Raw genomic sequence first — 16,901 nt, forward strand, 5'->3', positions numbered from 1 at the left:
CCCAATCTGTTGACGCTGTTGTGGAAGCTCTTTATATATTAAAACCGGTACAGCAGCATATATTTTAACATTAAAAAAAAATTATTAAATAAAAAAGGAATCTAGCACTTGATTTGTTACAATTGAACTGAGCGTATACTTTGTAAACCCTCTTTCTGTAGACTTGCCTCTCCTTGTGTCCACAAACATGAAGCCAGGGGGCGTGTAAACTTTTGAACAGGACGATCGGTGTAAATTGTGATTACGTTCGTCTTCTGGCAAACATGTAAATATCTTATGTAGCTTCTGAAGGGTGGTACTAAATGGGGGGGGGGGCTCTCTAAACAAAATCATAATGTTCAAAAGTTTACACCCCCCTGGCTCTTAATGTATCGTGTTGCCTTCTTGAGCATCAGTGAATGTTTGCACCTTTTGTAATAGTCGTGTACGAGTCCCTCGGTCGTCCTCAGGGTGAAAAGATGGATCTGGACGTCATACGGCCGCTGTTGGAAAAGGGCTCAAATATGCAGGTGCTGGAAAAGTAAAGAATGTGCAGGACCTGGAGGATTTTTCTGAAGAACAGTGAGCAGTTTAACTGCTCGGGACAGACGAGGGACTCGTGAAGAACGATCACAAAACGTAAACACGGTCACTGATCATCCAGGTAACGATACACAGTGTTAAGAATCGAGCACATGTAAGCAACTGAACTGGTTCATTTGTGTAAATTCGGTTAGTATTGTGTCCAACAACCAACAGCTAATTATTCCAGTGTCAGAACTGAACACTTTACTTGTTATCGCTTCGACCTTCATCCTAATCTGACCCCGTGTTCTCTCTCTCTTGGAACAGAAGTTTGAGCAGCAGGTTTGTCTGGTAGCACAGCCTTCACCAGCATCCGCAGGGACGACCGACTTCCTGTAACACACTCACGTAATACACGCAGTACTACATGTACTATATTCTCTACCGTAACACACAAACACAGACATAAACACAAAAGACCTGCTTCCACAAACTAAAACTGCATATTCGGAAACGGTTTTTGGAGCAGCTCGGAATGGGCGTGTCTTTCAGTCCAAAAAAGAAAAGACGTCATCGGTATTCACATATACACGCGTACAGCTGCAATCACAATGATTCGACCCCCGGTGCAAATCAGGTTTATTGTCAAAATTCAGACTTTCAGCTGTCTGCGATGAACAAATCAAACAAAAGCGGTTGAGATAGTTCGACACGACGGACGCTTCACGTGGTTTCCCCAAATTCAACTGAAAACACAACTTATAATGGTTTCTCCAGTTTCAAAATTATTCACCCCCCCCTGAATAGAATCCCTCACAGCAGCACAAATATGCAAAACAGTGTGTTTGATTCGTTCGTCGCAAACAGCTGAAAGTCTGTACATTTTGACGATAAACCTGATTCGCACCGGGGGTCGGGTCATTTTGATTGCAGCTATACGTACGTATGTACGGTGTTGTTGAATATGTAAGGACCGTCACCCGGGGCGCTGATGTTACAGGAAACGAATCATTGAAGGCGTTTTGTGATGAAGGCCGGGTCGTACAGTGTAATCGATGCTGCATTCAGCTGCTAACAGTATAATCAATACAAACGCTCTGAAGCAATAAACGGTTCATTTGAACAAATCCATAGAAATGTTTTGTTTACACTGCAGGTCAGACTAAGACTTTCTGTGACAGCTCGATGTTTTATTAGAAAAATTAGGCTACATGACGTTATTTCTGATTCGAACAATATCTGATCTTATTTATGCGCTAAACCTATTTAACCCACATGAACACAGAAGGTAACGGTCGCCCGTACACAGTCAGGTAAAAAAAATAAAAAAAGAAAGAAAGAAAGAAAGAAAGAAAGAAAGAAGGGGTAAATAAAAAATAAATAAAAAATAAGTAAGGGAGGGAGGAAGAAACCAAAATGAAGAAAGGCAGAAAGAAAGAAAGAAAGAAAGAAAGAAAGAAAGAAAGAAAGAAAGAGAAAAGGGTAGAAAGAAAGAAAGAAAGAAAGAAAGAGAAAAGGGTAGAAAGAAAGAAAGAAAGAAAGAAAGAGAAAAGGGTAGAAAGAAAGAAAGGGGATAATATAAAGAAATGTAATTTGAAAGAAAGAAAGAAAAGGACCAGAAGAAAGAAAGAAAGAACAGAAAGAAAGAAAAGGACCAGAAGAAAGAAAGAAAGAACAGAAAGAAAGAAAAGGACAAAGAAAAAGAAAGAAAGGGGATAAAATAAAGAAATGTAATTTGAAAGAAAAGAAAGAAAAGGACAGAAAGAAAGAAAGAAAAGGACAGAAAGAAAGAAAGAAAGAAAGAAAGAAAGGGACAAAGAAAGAAAGAAAAGAAAGGACAGAAAGAAAAAGAAAGAAAGAAAGAAAGAAAGAAAGAAAGAAAGAAAGAAAGAAAGAAAGGGGATAATATAAAGAAATGTAATTTGAAAGAAAGAAAAAACAAAGGGGATAAAATAAAGAAATGTAATTTGAAAGAAAAGAAAGAAAAGGACAGAAAGAAAGAAAAGGACAGAAAGAAAGAAAAGGACAGAAAGAAAGAAAGAAAAGGACAAAGAAAGAAAGAAAAGAAAGGACAGAAAGAAAAAGAAAGAAAGAAAGGGGATAATATAAAGAAATGTAATTTGAAAGAAAAGAAAGAAAAGGACAGAAAGAAAGAAAGAAAGGGGATAATATAAAGAAATGTAATTTGAAAGAAAGAAAAAGAAAAAAGATTAGAAAGAAAGGGGTTAAAAAAGAAATGTCATTTGAAAGAAAGAAAAGTAGTGAGGCAAAGAAAGGGGGAAAGCAGAAATATGAGAACAAAGATAAATACAAAAAAATGGGTAAAAAAAAAAAGTGGAGGAAAAGGAAAATGGAGAGGGGGAAACTTATAACGAGTCGCAGTAGATCTAAGCGAGATCGGTTCACTGAATAGACAGAAGAGATCTGTGTTCTTTACACGCAGAAATACTGTTCCTGAAGTAAACACCCACTGCTTAGAGCCACACAATAGCAACATCTGGGTGAAAATGTAAATAAATGTAAAAAAAAAAAAAAAAAAAGCGGGGAGAAATTCAAGACTTCCTTCATTCTGAAGGCCTGATTAAAGTCACCAAACCCTGTGCTGCCCCCTGCTGGGGAACATCCTGTGTTACAGTAAAGCTCTGGAGCGTGTGATGAAACACTGTACACATGTGGAACAACGTCTATACGTCAAGTTTGACATTAAATTCATTGGCTTTACAGATGTCTGCAACAGCTGTGTGAATATGGGCGGCTTGTTACCAAGGCGACCAGGGCTGTGAAAGGAGGGATCAGAGCAGGGCTCGAGTCGACGGTAACTCAAGCAATCGCTCTTTACAAACGTGTCGAGCAGAAAAGCACTTGAGAACTGTCCAGCGAAGAATCCTACGTGAACAGCATCTTAAACCTCCGGGCCGCTCGTGTCATGTGACCACTGAAATAAATCGCTCTTTGTCTTTTTTCTATACATTGGTATTATTTACTATCACTATAGCATTGTGAACCCACTAATGTTTAATATACTACACAGTAACAGACTCCATCGCATACATCTTAATAAATTTACTCTGCAGGCATCTCTTGTTATTTATTGCTCTTCTGAACTTGATTAACCCAAGAATTAAAGATCTGAAACAAACAAACAAACAAACAAACAAAATTCAGCCATCATGGTTGAAAAGTTTATTTTTGATTGGACCTTCAGCTGTATACTCCAGTCACAGTCATGTTGTGTAATATCGTACTTCTTTTAACAAGCGTTTTTTTTTTTTTTAGTTGTGAAATGTTTGACATCGTTTTAGTCACGGAGATACGGAGGACATCGCGGTTACGAGTTTCTGCGCAAAGGAACGTCGGGTCGTCCACGTTAAAGGAAGCAAACGAAAATCTCGCTTTCTTCTTCGCTTTCCGCGTGCTACGCGGTAAAATTCGGTGCAAGTGTCCGAGCTTAGTGTCTGATAAGCGAAACGGGCTTCTCCCGGTACACACCCGCTCGGAGCGCTGCGGGGACGGGCGGCGAATTATTAGATTTATTTACTCGTTTCGGATAACTACTACGTCGACGTTCGTCCGGTGTCGGTCTCGAGGAAACGCTAAGCGCAGGGGACGTGGAAATAAATAGAGCCGTTTTAGTCTGCGTGTCAGTCGAGCGGGTCTGCGTCCTCGGGTCTTGATTCGGGACGAACGGGGAACGTCGCGGGCGATCTGCGTTAGGAAGCGATCGGTTCTTTCAGCTTTCTCCTCCCCCTGTGTCTGCGCTAATAAAACAACAGCCTTAATAATCAAGCCTTAAGTTAGGAGTGTAAACACTGTTTTCCTTCGACCGCGAGATCAACTATATATAATAATCACCGCCATCATCATCATCATAATGGACGCACGATATTTCTTAAGGCATCGGCACAGACGTAGTTATGCAATAAAATTACGAACCCGTAGAAAACAAACAAACAAACAAACAAAAAAAAAACGTTTTACTATGTACAGATTCATCAAGTGCTACTCCACTAGTGGTCCACGGGGGGAGGTAAGGGAGGGTGTAATATCAGTGTGTGTGTGTGTGTGTGTGTGTGTGTGTGTGTGTGTGTGTGTGTGTGTGTGTGTGTGTGTGTGTGTGTGTGTGTCAGGCCTTCTCGCCACTCTCGTGTCTAAAGTGATAGCGGACAGGAGGGCCGGGCAGATCCTCGTCCCCGTCCGTTTCTGGTGCAAAAGACACAGTGAGGTCGACGTACTTCCTTTCTGCCGAAGGCTTGATCAACTTCTGCATACTATACACAACACACACACGGAGAGAGAGAGAGAGAGAGAGAGAGAGAGAGAGAGAGAGAGAGAGAGAGAGAGAGAGAGAGAGAGACAGAGAGAGAGAGTGAGAGAGAGAGAGAGAGAGAGAGAGAGAGAGAGAGAGAGAGGGAGACAGAGAGAGACAGATAGAGACAGAGAGAGAGAGTGAGAGAGAGAGAGAGAGAGAGAGAGAGAGGGAGACAGAGAGAGACAGATAGAGACAGAGAGAGAGAGTGAGAGAGAGAGTGAGAGTGAGAGAGGGAGAGAGAGACAGACAGACAGAGAGAGAGTTGAGAACTGTGACATGCCATGTTGAAACACAGTGCCTGTAAGGTGTTGGTGTCTTACGCCAGTTTGAGTCTCTTGCTGTGTCCGGGCATGATGGGTACGTAGAGCATCTTCACTCCATGAACCACCATAGTGGGCTCAATACCGTACTTTTCCTGACAACAAAACACAATTTGATTAAATCACCACGACACTGAACAGCGCCGTAGGTCCGCCGGATCACTCCGGAGAGCCAAAAGCGCTTTATTGTAGAGTGCAGCGATTTGCATCCGGAGACGATTCGGTTCATCTGAAGCGAAGGCACCTAATTTGGTCACCTGCCTAGTTCCTATTTCCAGCAAGGTAAATGCCAACACTTGCTTCCTACCGCCGACCGCATCTTATCTAACGGCATCACAGGGCAGCGTAACATTCTCGCTGGAACGTGCTATCTACCCTCTTCTGCATACGTTAGCTGACGGACGGGTTAATGTCATCGTGCCAGAGAAGACGTGGCGGTGTTACTACCGTTCCATGATTAAATACGGTTCTGTGATGCGACTCACCCTGACAGCGCTGATGAAGTCGGACAGGGTGAAGTCTTCATGTCCTACAACGGACCAGCGATCCCAGATGGAGAAGAAGATGTCGTCTCTGACAAAGACAGAGAACGAATGAATGGAGGAATAGGAGGAATACCTTCTACAGAACAGATGTTACAAAGTGTTCTGTACGCATCTCTGTCTCTCTGCTACCTGATCTGCGTCCTTTTGACCCGAGCCGTCTCCGTTAGGACCATGACAGGGATGGCCAGGTTGAAGAAGCAGTTCTTAAATGACTCGAAGCCATAGCCACCCGTGACTTTAATCAGCTCCAACGCCACCTGCAGGTATTAAAGATTCAAAAATAAATAAATGAATGAAAACGCGTCTCGACTGACTGGATATTTGGTGCACCATATTTGAGTCATTTATTTTTCGTTAAACCTCTGCTTGAACAAGTGGTTTAACGGCGACGGGGAGTGGAACCTCTTACCAAGCCGGCGACAGCGGCGGTAGCCGTGGCGATAGCGGGGATGATTTTGCCGGCGATGCGTTTGGTCTGGAGGCGATCGGCGGCTTCGATCGAGTACATGTGTGCTCTCAGGGCTGACGCCGACTCCACGAAATCCATGTGACCGTTCGCGTCGTCGTCTTTCTCGAAAAGCAACGGCGTCATACGCACGCGCTCTGCAGACGAGGCAAAATGGCTGACGTGAGGACATAATACGCGAGGATGCGCTATATCACTAGATTCACTGGCGTGTTGAGCAGCTGGTGTACGATTCATTGTGTGTCGTGATGTTTAAAGCTTTTTGTGTGATGTGTGTGTACCTGGTGTAAAACCAGATGTGATGGCCTCTTCCAGCTCTGATATGGCTTCCCTTTCCTCCTCGCTGCTCACGGTCAGCTTGATCTGTTCAGGCTTCTTAACTGTTTCGTCGGTCTCTATATGCTAACAAACACACACACACACACAATATATATGCGTCACTACACACATACCGAATCTATACTCATATTGTATGTTAGTCTTATAGAATGAATAATAACTATTTGGATAGTGTTTCATTGTGAAAATAACAAAGAAAGCTGAGCAAGTCTACAGCAGGTTTTTTTCCCCCCTGAGCCAGGGTGTTTGCGTCACACACGCGGTCACGTGACCATGAGGGGGCCGCAAACTAAACTAAACTAACAAAAATCTGGGGGTGGGGGGGATGGTTGTTTCAACGTTTTTCTTCCAGACGTCATGTCATCCCGAGAAGCCAATAAACTGATCTAACGGATGGATTCAGAAGCTTTATTAATATCGTATGAGTCACGAGTGGCTACCTTCTCTGCCGGCTTGTACTCCGGAATCTCAACTTCAGCCAAAACGCTTGCCACGGCCTCGTAACTGAGGTTCTGTCGTCAAAACAGATAGAGGCCGAAATAGTCACCAGGATTGACCACACCGGATACGACGTAAAAATTTTACATGTAAATGTTGAAGAAAGAAAAAAAAAAAAAAAAGGGAAAAAAACCTTTTCGGAACACGGGATGTTGTAGATTCCCGCGAACAGCCGAGCCGTGCTGACCACGAAACCGAAGTGCCTAAAGGAGATAAGATTATAGATATGAATAAAACAGATCATATGTTTTCTTCTTTCGTTAAATCTTGGAACATAGATCAGCTTTCACTCACAGCTGGTCTTTGAGATCAAACTCGATAGGGGATGGAGGTCGTTTGGGAGACTGCCAGAACAGACCTGGGGGGGGGCAATAACAAAAAAAACCTTCAATAAAAACCAATCAATCGCTTTCGTGTCTCATTGATATGGAGGACCAAACCTGCAGAAAATGAGAAATAAATAAATAAACAGATAGATAAATAAATGTAATAATAGGAAAATAAATAAATCTCTCAAGCACTGGAGCTACGCAAGGACCTCCCCCTCATTTGCATGTTGCACACGGAAAAAGAAGAAATAAAATGTACATATAGATAAATAGAAAAATTAATGCAAAAAATAAATAAACGAATAAATAAATAAAAGTTAAAAAGAATAAAAATAAATAGAGAAAATAATAAACGAAGGAAAAAAAAAAAGTAGTACAAAAATTAATTTAGGATTAAATTTAATTAAAAATTAATTACATTTGTTTTATCAAGTCATTTATTCCTTTATTTTATTTTCCTATTACAGCATTTATTTATTTCTCTAGCTGTTTATGTTTGATTTCTGCATGTTTGGTCCTCCATACGTTGCTGGCTCTAAGCACATCCCGGGACGCGTGAGAGAGACTTACTGCCGTCTTTCAGTCGTGTATCCAGTGGAAACGAGTGCAGTAGTTGTAGTGCCTGAGACAAAGGAGAAGAAAAAGAAAAGAACAAGTGCATGTTATTAACACTGTAAAAAACACAATACGGTATTAACTCTCTGGTCAAAAGATCTAGTCAAAAAACAAACCCTGAAGCTATCCACAAACCAAGTCTTTTCCAAGCTAGCCCGAATTGGATTTAAAAAAAAAAAACAACAACAAAAAAAAAAATGCAACTCTGGCAACCCTATTGGTTCAACTTGAGGGGGCGTGTCTGAAGTGTCTGATTTCTGCTTGAAATCCTCGCAGCGTTCAGATTTCCGTCGTATCCTTCCGGCAGCGGAACCTGACGTGAGCGTCTGCTCTCGAGATACCACGATTATAAAGAGTAACCATGAACAGTGTCGTTTTAGTGGAGCGTTACTGTAACCGTACCTTCCTCTTGAAGTATTTGTCAAATTTGAGGCGAGCGAGGGCCAGGCAGTGCTCCCAGCGTGTGGGGCGGCGGCTCAACACCTTAATGACTTGGAACGCTCCGTCCAGGCTCTCCCCGGCTTTCATCCGCTACAAAACAAAGCGCGCCACATGGATACGCAAACATCCACACGCATTGAGAAACAGCGGAAACAATAAGATGACGAGCCAAGCAAGACGTTTCGTTTCTCCCTTACCTGCAACACATCTGTAGCCGACACGTGGGTCTGCCAGAACATGTTGAACATGGAGGGCTTGTGAGAGAAGGAGCTTTCGAACTAAACGGGAACCGAATCAAAATGAGAACTCGGCTCAGAACGCACGTCTGCTACAGCGGTGTTTAGTTTGTGTGAGTAAAAGGTTAAAAAGATGGAGTATGTATAAGTTAACACAAGCTACCAATTAGAAATTCTGTGATCGTTATGTTGATTTATTCATTTTTCACTTCCTCTATGCTTCCTGTACATCATTTTAAAATAGTAATGGTTTAATATTACATATTTACATTTAAAAAACTGATCCTGTGTGTGTATGTATATATATATATATATATATATATCTATATATAAAAATACATTTCTAAACTTGGAGGCAGAAGTGAGTCGAAATAAGAATGCAATCATAGAACCCTGTTAAATATAGTATGTGTGTGTGTGTGTGTGTGTGTGTGTGTGTCTGACCTTGTCCCTGGCCCACTGTATGGTGTGCTCGATCACAGCAGGAAAAGACTTTAGAGTGCAGAATGGTATTTCCTCCTCTGGTGGATCTCTCTACACAAATAAAACTCACTCAGCTTTCAAACACAAATATACACTCAATTCACACAACCTACACACACACACACACACACTTACATGGCTGTTATAGGACTCGGTCAGGTTTGGCACAATGACCTCGGTGTGACCTTTCGTCCCCATGGTCCCAGAGTCGAGTAACGCTTTCTGATTGGACACGCTCCGACTGTGAAGGCACAAAGTGACACGCAGTTCCACCGTTGCTTTCCTACGCTCTAAACATGATTCACATCCTAATATTCACCACTCGACGGTGGCTTTTAACGCCGTTTCCTAGGATTATAAAATAATCGGGTCTCTTACCTGTCCACGTATCTCCGAGCCTCCACGTTGTCCAGCGCGGTGATGACCAGACTGACACGTGAATAGAAAGTGTCGCTGAATGTCTCCTCCGTGGCGGGACACACCTTGTGCAGGTTAGCGTCTATGTGGAGCTCGGGATTAATCTCTAACGTGACTGCAGCCGCCGTGATGCTTTTTGGCTTCTACGCAGAGAAAGGCACAAGCAGGTAGGGAGATTAGGAGATAAGTAAGGCAGGGTGATCGATTAAATCATGTAAAAAAAAAAAAAAAAAAAAACACAAAAACAAATAATTGGCAAATTGTGATAAGTATAATACAAATTAAAAGGAACAAAAAATTTTATTTATTTTTTTTTAAAGAAAAACTTAAAAATGAATGAATGAGTATAAGAATAAAAAACACTAATGAATGAATTGACAAAAATAAACAGAAGCAAATGAACGAATGAAAAGCTTAAATGAAGCAAATGAATAAACAAACAAAATATAATACTAGAATATATTACAGTAAAGTATAATACAAATATAAATGGAATATAATAAGAAATGAATGAAAAATCGTCTTAAAAATGAAGAACTAAAATGGAAATTTAATTTCAAAATAAACAAATTAATGAAAATTTACACTTGATTCAGAAATGAGAAATAAACTTCAAAGGAAATGAATGAATGAATGAATTTAAAATTAAAAGTATTTTATGACTGAATGAATGAATGACAATGAATGAAGACTGAATGAACGACTGAATGAATAAATGAATGAATGACTGGCTGAATGAATGGCTGACAATGAACGACTGAATGAACGACTAACTGACAATGAATAACTGAATGAATGAACGACTGACTGAATGACTGAACGACTGACTGACTGACTGAATGAATGACTGAATGAATGGCTGAATGACAACGAATGAACGACTGAATGAACGACTGAATGAATAAATGAATGGCTGAATGAATGGCTGAATGAATGGCTGAATGAATGGCTGACAATGAACGACTAACTGCCAATGAATAACTGAATGAATGAACGACTGTCTGAACGAATGAATGACTGAACGACTGAATGAATGAATGACTGAATTACTGAATGAATGACTGACTGAAGTACCTGTATATGATGAGGTCTGAAGAGAAATTGGCGGTTGAGGTTGGACTTCTCTATAAGATCTGGATCAGTGATGAAAATCTTATGACAAACCACACACAGGAACAGCTCATTAACGACACGTCATCGACACAAGCTTCACTGAATGTTTCGCGCATCCGCTCCACGCTTCGACCTTTGACCCTACCTCCCCTGAGCATCTGGCCAACCCCACCCCGAGCAGTGCAAAATTCTTCAGCATCTCACATCCTATAGCGCCACACCCCACCTGCAGGGGGTAACAAAACAAAAACAATGATCCACACGGATGTAACTAGCTCTGCACAGTCAGCACCTTCTCTAATAATAACAGTTCTCAGCTGGTGTATTCATACAGCCACAAAAATGAACACGGTCCAGTAATCCAGCGGAAACTCATGTGAATGCCTTCGGGTGTGTGTTAATAACGCTCACCATGAAGACTCGAAGCTTGTGTAACTCCAAACAAAAGGACTCGCCGATACAGGCCCTCAAAGCATCGTATCGATCTCCCCTGCAGACACGCAGAAACACAAATCAGCATGTTTGTAAGCGTAAGGAAAGAATGCACATGTCCTTATAAAGTTATATAACAACTCTGAGTGTGATTGGACCCGGAATACACTCGTTCACGGGTTTCTGGAAACAAAAGTACATTAATTCATGCCCCAGTCTAATTCTACACCTATATGTATAATATGTATATATACAGCACATCTTGCTGCTGCTATGTTACAGACATCATCAAATACGTTCATTTAGTGTCTGGATACATTTGTGCCCCCTTGAAGTCTCTACCACCTAGCACCTAAGTGGAAGAAGAAGGAAGAAGCCGAATACCTTCACTGCCACATTGTATATGTATGTGTTCAGGAGGTTGATATTAACTCACCGAGGTGCAAACTCCTCTACAGGAAGAGACTGGAGGGGTTGGACCACTTCTAAAGCATCCAGATAAAACTACACAGAGAGAACAAACAAATAAAAATAAACAAATTATCTCGCATAACACAGCGGCGTCTAGGCGCCTCGACCTTTGACCTACCCACTGTTGAAGCGGCGTGAACTTTCCGGTAAGAGCCTTCAGCACTTCTTGACTGGCGATGCCTCCCACGGCGGCTGCTAGGGGAGAGAGGCAGCCTCTCGCGCAACGCGACACGCACCTCACTAAAGACGGGTTCACGTTCACCTGGCCACGTACAGATGCAAACGTACAGTTATTATTACAGTCGATAAGGAAAAACTTCTACGGGGGGGTGTTGGTGGGGATGGGAGACGAATGGGAGCTCACTTTGTTCTTGAGCGTCTCGTTGACCTCCTCGGCGATCTTCAGCAGGAGATCCGAATCCTGCAAACAGCTACAAGGAGCAGCAACACAATACGGAATGAAACGGAGAAGGTGGAAAAAATAAATAAATAAATGAATGAATGAACGAACGAACATTACCCTATATTCGGCAGTCTGTTGTGTTGTTCCTGGAAGACGTCCAGAGCTATCATGGTGGCGTGGATCTGCAGCGGTGCCTGATGGGAAACACAGTTCCACAGCACCGTGATGAAACAACTACATACTTTCGCTATTATGTATTTTTGTAAAGCAGCACCGGCGCCTCGGAAAGACGCTAGACGTAGTAAACGTCGTTTTATACCTCGGGTTTGCTCAAGTCTGGAATAAGAAGCTGTGGGTCGTGTAACTGCTGTTCCATCGTCTCCTACACACACACACACACACACCACGCATTTAAACAAAACCGAGATCGTTTGTCAGAAGAACGACAGCTGAGGCAGGACATCATCATCATCATCATCATCATCATCATCAACCCGATAAATAAATCGATCAGGATATCACGTACGAAGCTGTAGGTTTTGGGCGTCTTGACGGTTCGAAAGATTCCACCGTGGAGATACGGCTGGAAGGACGACGTATCGCTGATCGCAAAACTGTACGGAGAAATAACTACACACACGCATATAATTAAACCCATCCACATCCTGCTATTCCACATTATAAGAATACATTATTTTGCCCTCTAGCAGGTGGTGTGACATCATTTTTTCTGCATTTAGTAGCATAAGTGTAACTTGGTTGTGTTATTATTGTGAGGAGGTACTTCTGGAATATAAGATAAAAGGACAATAAGGAAACACTAACAGGACAAAAACTAAACCGGAATATACCATTAGGTAATTTTATACGCAGTCAATGAATTAAACAAACTATACATTTCACTACGAATTGATAATGGAGTTTAAATTGTGTGTACCTGTAATTTGGTGTGTAGTGCCGTTGAGCTCGGTCATGCCGTTGATCTCTCGGAAACGCACGCTCTGTCCCGTCTGAAGGCCGTGGGCGCGGCTGTCCATGCACGTCACCACGCCGGGGTTCTCCTGGAACGGGCGGCAAAGCACACGAGACGAGTCACAAAATGGCGCAGGTTACAGAACACGGTCATCGTCGAGTAAAAGCGATTCAGAAGAAGAAAGAGTGCCTCTGATTTATAAAAAAAACAACAACAAAAAAAAAAAAACAAGTCCAATTTTAAACGTTTGGCTCCGACAGCTTCTGGGTAATACCTGGCTGACGTTCTGAATGAAAAGCTCTTTAGGCTCCTCCCCCGTCGGGTCTGACACCTCGAAGCTCTCGCCGAAATCGCAGAACACTCGCGAGCAGATCCCCAGCACGTCACAGCTGATAAACTAACAGGAAACACAATGACAGGTATCCTATCAGTTTCGCCCTCTATCGCCGTGGCGACATCGTGTACTCGCAGTTCGGACAAATCGCGTCCCCCGTCTGTGGGTTTTAATGAATTGCTTCCGTACCTTAATCGGAGGCTGCTGAGAGCGACAGAAACAGTTGATCCTCTTCTGCAAGCGCAGGCTCGTCTCCGTTAGCACGACGCACTGCGGACGGAAAACACACAAACACACCCCCCCATTATGTACACACACACACATATAAATACATATAAATACACACACACACACACACACACACACACACATACATATACATATATATATACATATATATATATATATATATATATATATATATATATATATATATATATACACACACACACATACACATCATGATTATTTATTTGTGTGTGAGAGCCGAGACAAACCTGGTACTTAAGCAGAAAGCTGAGATCAGTGGTGTCGTTCAGGGCCACGCTCGATATGCTGACCTGAACATATGGGTTTAACTCGGCCACCCGGGAATGCACAGCCTCCACCCTGAGAGAGGCAACAGGACGAGAAAGAGGGAGAGAGAGAGAGAGAGAGAGGTGAAACCGTATTGTAGACGTGTTTCTACTCTGATTATCACGACGGCGCATCCTAACGTCAGTGTGCGAAATGCTTAAACCTTTTCTTCCGGCTCTGAACGTCCTCCTCTCGGATAAAGAAGTTAGTGCCGAGGTCCCAGACATCGCACTGCTTACTGTCATGCAACGTGACTGTCTGCACACACACACACAGTTTTGTAAAACACTGCACACTCGGCAGCCATTTTAAGCCCCATGAACTACGAAGATCTCTCTTACCTTCACTCCAGCAAGGACGATATTCTTAGCTGTGAGGGGGCAAATACTTTTGTTTAGTCTCTAGGAAAGTTGTAGTAGAAGAGACCTCCGTATAGATCTAACGAGTTTACTCACCTACTTCCACACCCAGAGCCCCCATTCCACTCAAGAATACAGAGGACTGAGCCATCTGTTGCATGGCACTGTCTCCCAGGACATACCGCTGCCGACTACACACACACACACACACACACACACACACACACACACACACACACACACACACAGAGAACACAAATCAGCAGACATTCACTCAACGTTGTCACTGGTTATTTTCCTGTAACAGCAGATTTCAATTCTCACCTGTACAACGAGTCGTCTATCTCCATTGGGTCGGCCATGTTGGATGGGGGGAGAGGGGGCGTCGTCTTCTTGCTACGGACTCTAGTCAGGCTGTGATACGAACAAATATAAATATGATTAGATTACCGCATGTGATACCACTTGCAATATATACAGGTGCATCCTGTTCATTTTATCCCGTAATTTAATTCAAAAAGTAAAACTTTCATATATTATAGATTCGTTACACATAAAGTGAAATATTTCAAGCTTCGATACTTTCGTTTGTTTTAATCTCGATGATTAGGACTTCATGGCAATCAAAAATCTCAAAAGTATTCAAATAAAGAATTTATAATACAGAAATGTCGACCTGAGACGACTCTAATCAGATAATTAACTCAAAAAACCTGTGAAGGTTTCCTGAGGCTTTAATCTCTCAGTCTGGTTCAGTACACAACTACAATCACGGGGAAGATGGAAGTAAACGTTGCGTTTCATTTGGAAATCCAGGTTCCAGAGTCTGGAGGAAGAGTGGAGAGGAACAGAATCCAAGTTGCTTGAAGTCCAGTGTGAAGTTTCCACAGTCAGTGATGATTTGGGTCGCCATGTCATCTGCTGGTGTCGGTCCAGTGTGTTTTCTCGAGTCGAGAGTCGATGCAGCGTCTACCAGGAGATTTTAGAGCACTTCATGCTTCCATCTGCTGACGAGCTTTATGGAGATGCTGATTTCCTTTTCCAGCAGGACTCGGCACCTGCCCACAGTGCCAAAACTTCTAGTAACTGGTTTGCTGATCGTGGTATTACGGTGCTTGATCGGCCAGACGACTCGCCTGACCCGAACCCCATAGAGAATCTACGAGAGACACCAGACCCGACAATACAGACGAGCTGAAGACCGCTCTCAAAGCAACCTGGGCTTCCAGAACACCTCAGCAGTGCCACAGGCTGATCGCCTCCATGCAACGCCGCATCGATGCAGTCATTCATGCAAAAGGATTAAATCCCCGAACGAGTATCAGCGCATAAATGAACATACTTTTCATCAGGTCGACATTTCTGTATTATAAATTCTTCATTCTAATATTTTGAGATACTGGATTTTTGATTTCCATGAGCTGTAAGCCGTAATCATCGAGATTAAACCAATAAAAAGGCTTGAAATATTTCACTTGACGTATAATGAATCTAGAATGTACAAACGTTGCACTTTTTGAATGAAACTACTGGGGGGAAAAAACTAACTTTAATACAATTTTCTAATTTTTTAAGATGCACCTGTATACCTTTGGAAAGAAAGATCACAGAGAGGTTTATATTCTTGTTTCCTTTTGGATTGTGTGTTTTTAAATTGATTTAATACCGTGACACCGTGATCTTTTTTTTTTTTTTTTTTTTTTTTGGCGATACCGGTCATACCGTCACACCCCGAAACAAGACGATAATTAAATCCCACTGTGTGCACTTCTGAGTTTGGACACATTAATAATTCTTCCAGCTAGTTTGCTAGCTAGTATGTCCACTCACTTTTAGTTCCAGGAAAAGTGAGAAAACATTCCTAATTATATTGGGCTTAAACTTAAATATGAAAACATTTCGACGGGACATTTTTTTTTCCCCAGGTCACTTCATTGAGCTAGCCACGGCTAACTGACTCATATCTAGATCCTTAGTCATATCCCACCCGTTTAGCGACAAGTCCCGAGCCTCGCGCTCTGATTGGTGCGTTCTTTACGCTCCCACGCAACTGATTTGACAGCTGAGTGCACGCTCGTGCCAATAACCTACCAACCAATCATAAAGCTGAGGGGCGGGATTTAACAGAATGCAGGTGTGATGAAAAGCCGCTTACTCAGAGCGTCATTAGCTTAACAGGCTAGCGTTCACACATTACCAGCCCCGGGTGTTGTTCATTAGGAAAGCGAGTAGCTGCCTCTGTCTGCAGCTGTTACCGGAAGTAGAGGAGAGTCGGAAATATTTATACTGACGATTAAAAAAAAGCAAAACAACAAATAAATGAGTTTAGAATGAGTTGACGTTACCTGTCAGTGTGCGCGAGGGACCCAAAAAAAAACCGTCTTCTTCTTCTACGGTTCGTTCATTCGGTGGTACGAGCTGAAAGCGCGTCACTGCGCCATCTGCTGGCCCGGAGGAGCGAGGAAAAAATACAAACTACAAAAAAAAATAAACATTTAAGGCGTTTCTTGAGGTAAATACTGAACTGCATACAAAAAAGGACTGGGGTGATAGAGGGGTGAGACAGGAAAGGGGAGAGGAAAGGAAGTAAGGAAGGAAAAAGATAATGGGGAAAGGAAAGAAAGAAGGGAATGGGAAAGGAAAGCAATAAGGAAAGATGAAAGGAAAGAAAGAAGAGGAAAAGAAAGAAAAAAGATAAGGCATGAGGAAAGGAAAGCAATAAGGAAAGATGAAAGGAA

At 42.3% G+C, this 16,901-nt stretch overlaps 1 protein-coding gene across 3 annotated transcripts; it reads right to left on the bottom strand.

Moving 5' to 3' along the window:
- Positions 1 to 3,672: 3,672 nt before the first annotated feature.
- On the bottom strand, positions 3,673 to 16,658 carry uba6 (ubiquitin like modifier activating enzyme 6). 3 transcript variants are annotated; one of them, XM_017461259.3, is made up of 33 exons: positions 16,509 to 16,658; positions 14,488 to 14,577; positions 14,260 to 14,354; positions 14,146 to 14,174; positions 13,968 to 14,062; positions 13,726 to 13,837; positions 13,418 to 13,498; positions 13,169 to 13,291; positions 12,859 to 12,982; positions 12,448 to 12,551; positions 12,241 to 12,303; positions 12,039 to 12,115; positions 11,883 to 11,949; positions 11,637 to 11,780; positions 11,484 to 11,551; positions 11,027 to 11,105; positions 10,761 to 10,841; positions 10,577 to 10,654; positions 9,464 to 9,645; positions 9,221 to 9,326; positions 9,047 to 9,136; positions 8,564 to 8,644; positions 8,328 to 8,456; positions 7,881 to 7,932; positions 7,276 to 7,339; positions 7,115 to 7,184; positions 6,924 to 6,995; positions 6,426 to 6,546; positions 6,088 to 6,281; positions 5,808 to 5,935; positions 5,619 to 5,706; positions 5,134 to 5,228; positions 3,673 to 4,772 (listed from the first exon to the last, which is right to left on the bottom strand). In XM_017461259.3, exons 2-33 carry the CDS (start codon positions 14,523 to 14,525, stop codon positions 4,628 to 4,630), a joined length of 3,075 nt encoding a protein of 1,024 aa, XP_017316748.1. In that variant the 5' UTR covers positions 14,526 to 14,577; positions 16,509 to 16,658; the 3' UTR covers positions 3,673 to 4,627. The 3 variants fall into 3 exon arrangements, with proteins under 3 accessions (XP_017316748.1, XP_017316747.1, XP_053533617.1); XM_017461258.3 differs by lacking the exon at positions 16,509 to 16,658 and adding an exon at positions 16,361 to 16,395; XM_053677642.1 differs by lacking the exon at positions 16,509 to 16,658 and adding an exon at positions 14,877 to 15,239.
- Positions 16,659 to 16,901: the final 243 nt, after the last annotated feature.

Source organism: Ictalurus punctatus, chromosome 29 (genome assembly GCF_001660625.3).
Source record: "Ictalurus punctatus breed USDA103 chromosome 29, Coco_2.0, whole genome shotgun sequence".
Classification (NCBI taxonomy): domain Eukaryota; kingdom Metazoa; phylum Chordata; class Actinopteri; order Siluriformes; family Ictaluridae; genus Ictalurus; species Ictalurus punctatus.

What these genes read in the sequence shown, in the direction of transcription:
- uba6 (XM_017461258.3), bottom strand. Translation starts at nt 16,380, where the DNA reads ATGAACAACACCCGGGGCTG. An exon ending in GCTCGGAGATACGTGGACAG is followed by an intron (nt 9,327 to 9,463) that starts GTAAGAGACCCG and finishes GTGCCTTCACAG; the next exon opens with TCGGAGCGTGTCCAATCAGA. An exon ending in ACATCCCGTGTTCCGAAAAG is followed by an intron (nt 6,996 to 7,114) that starts GTTTTTTTCCCT and finishes TTTTGACGACAG; the next exon opens with AACCTCAGTTACGAGGCCGT.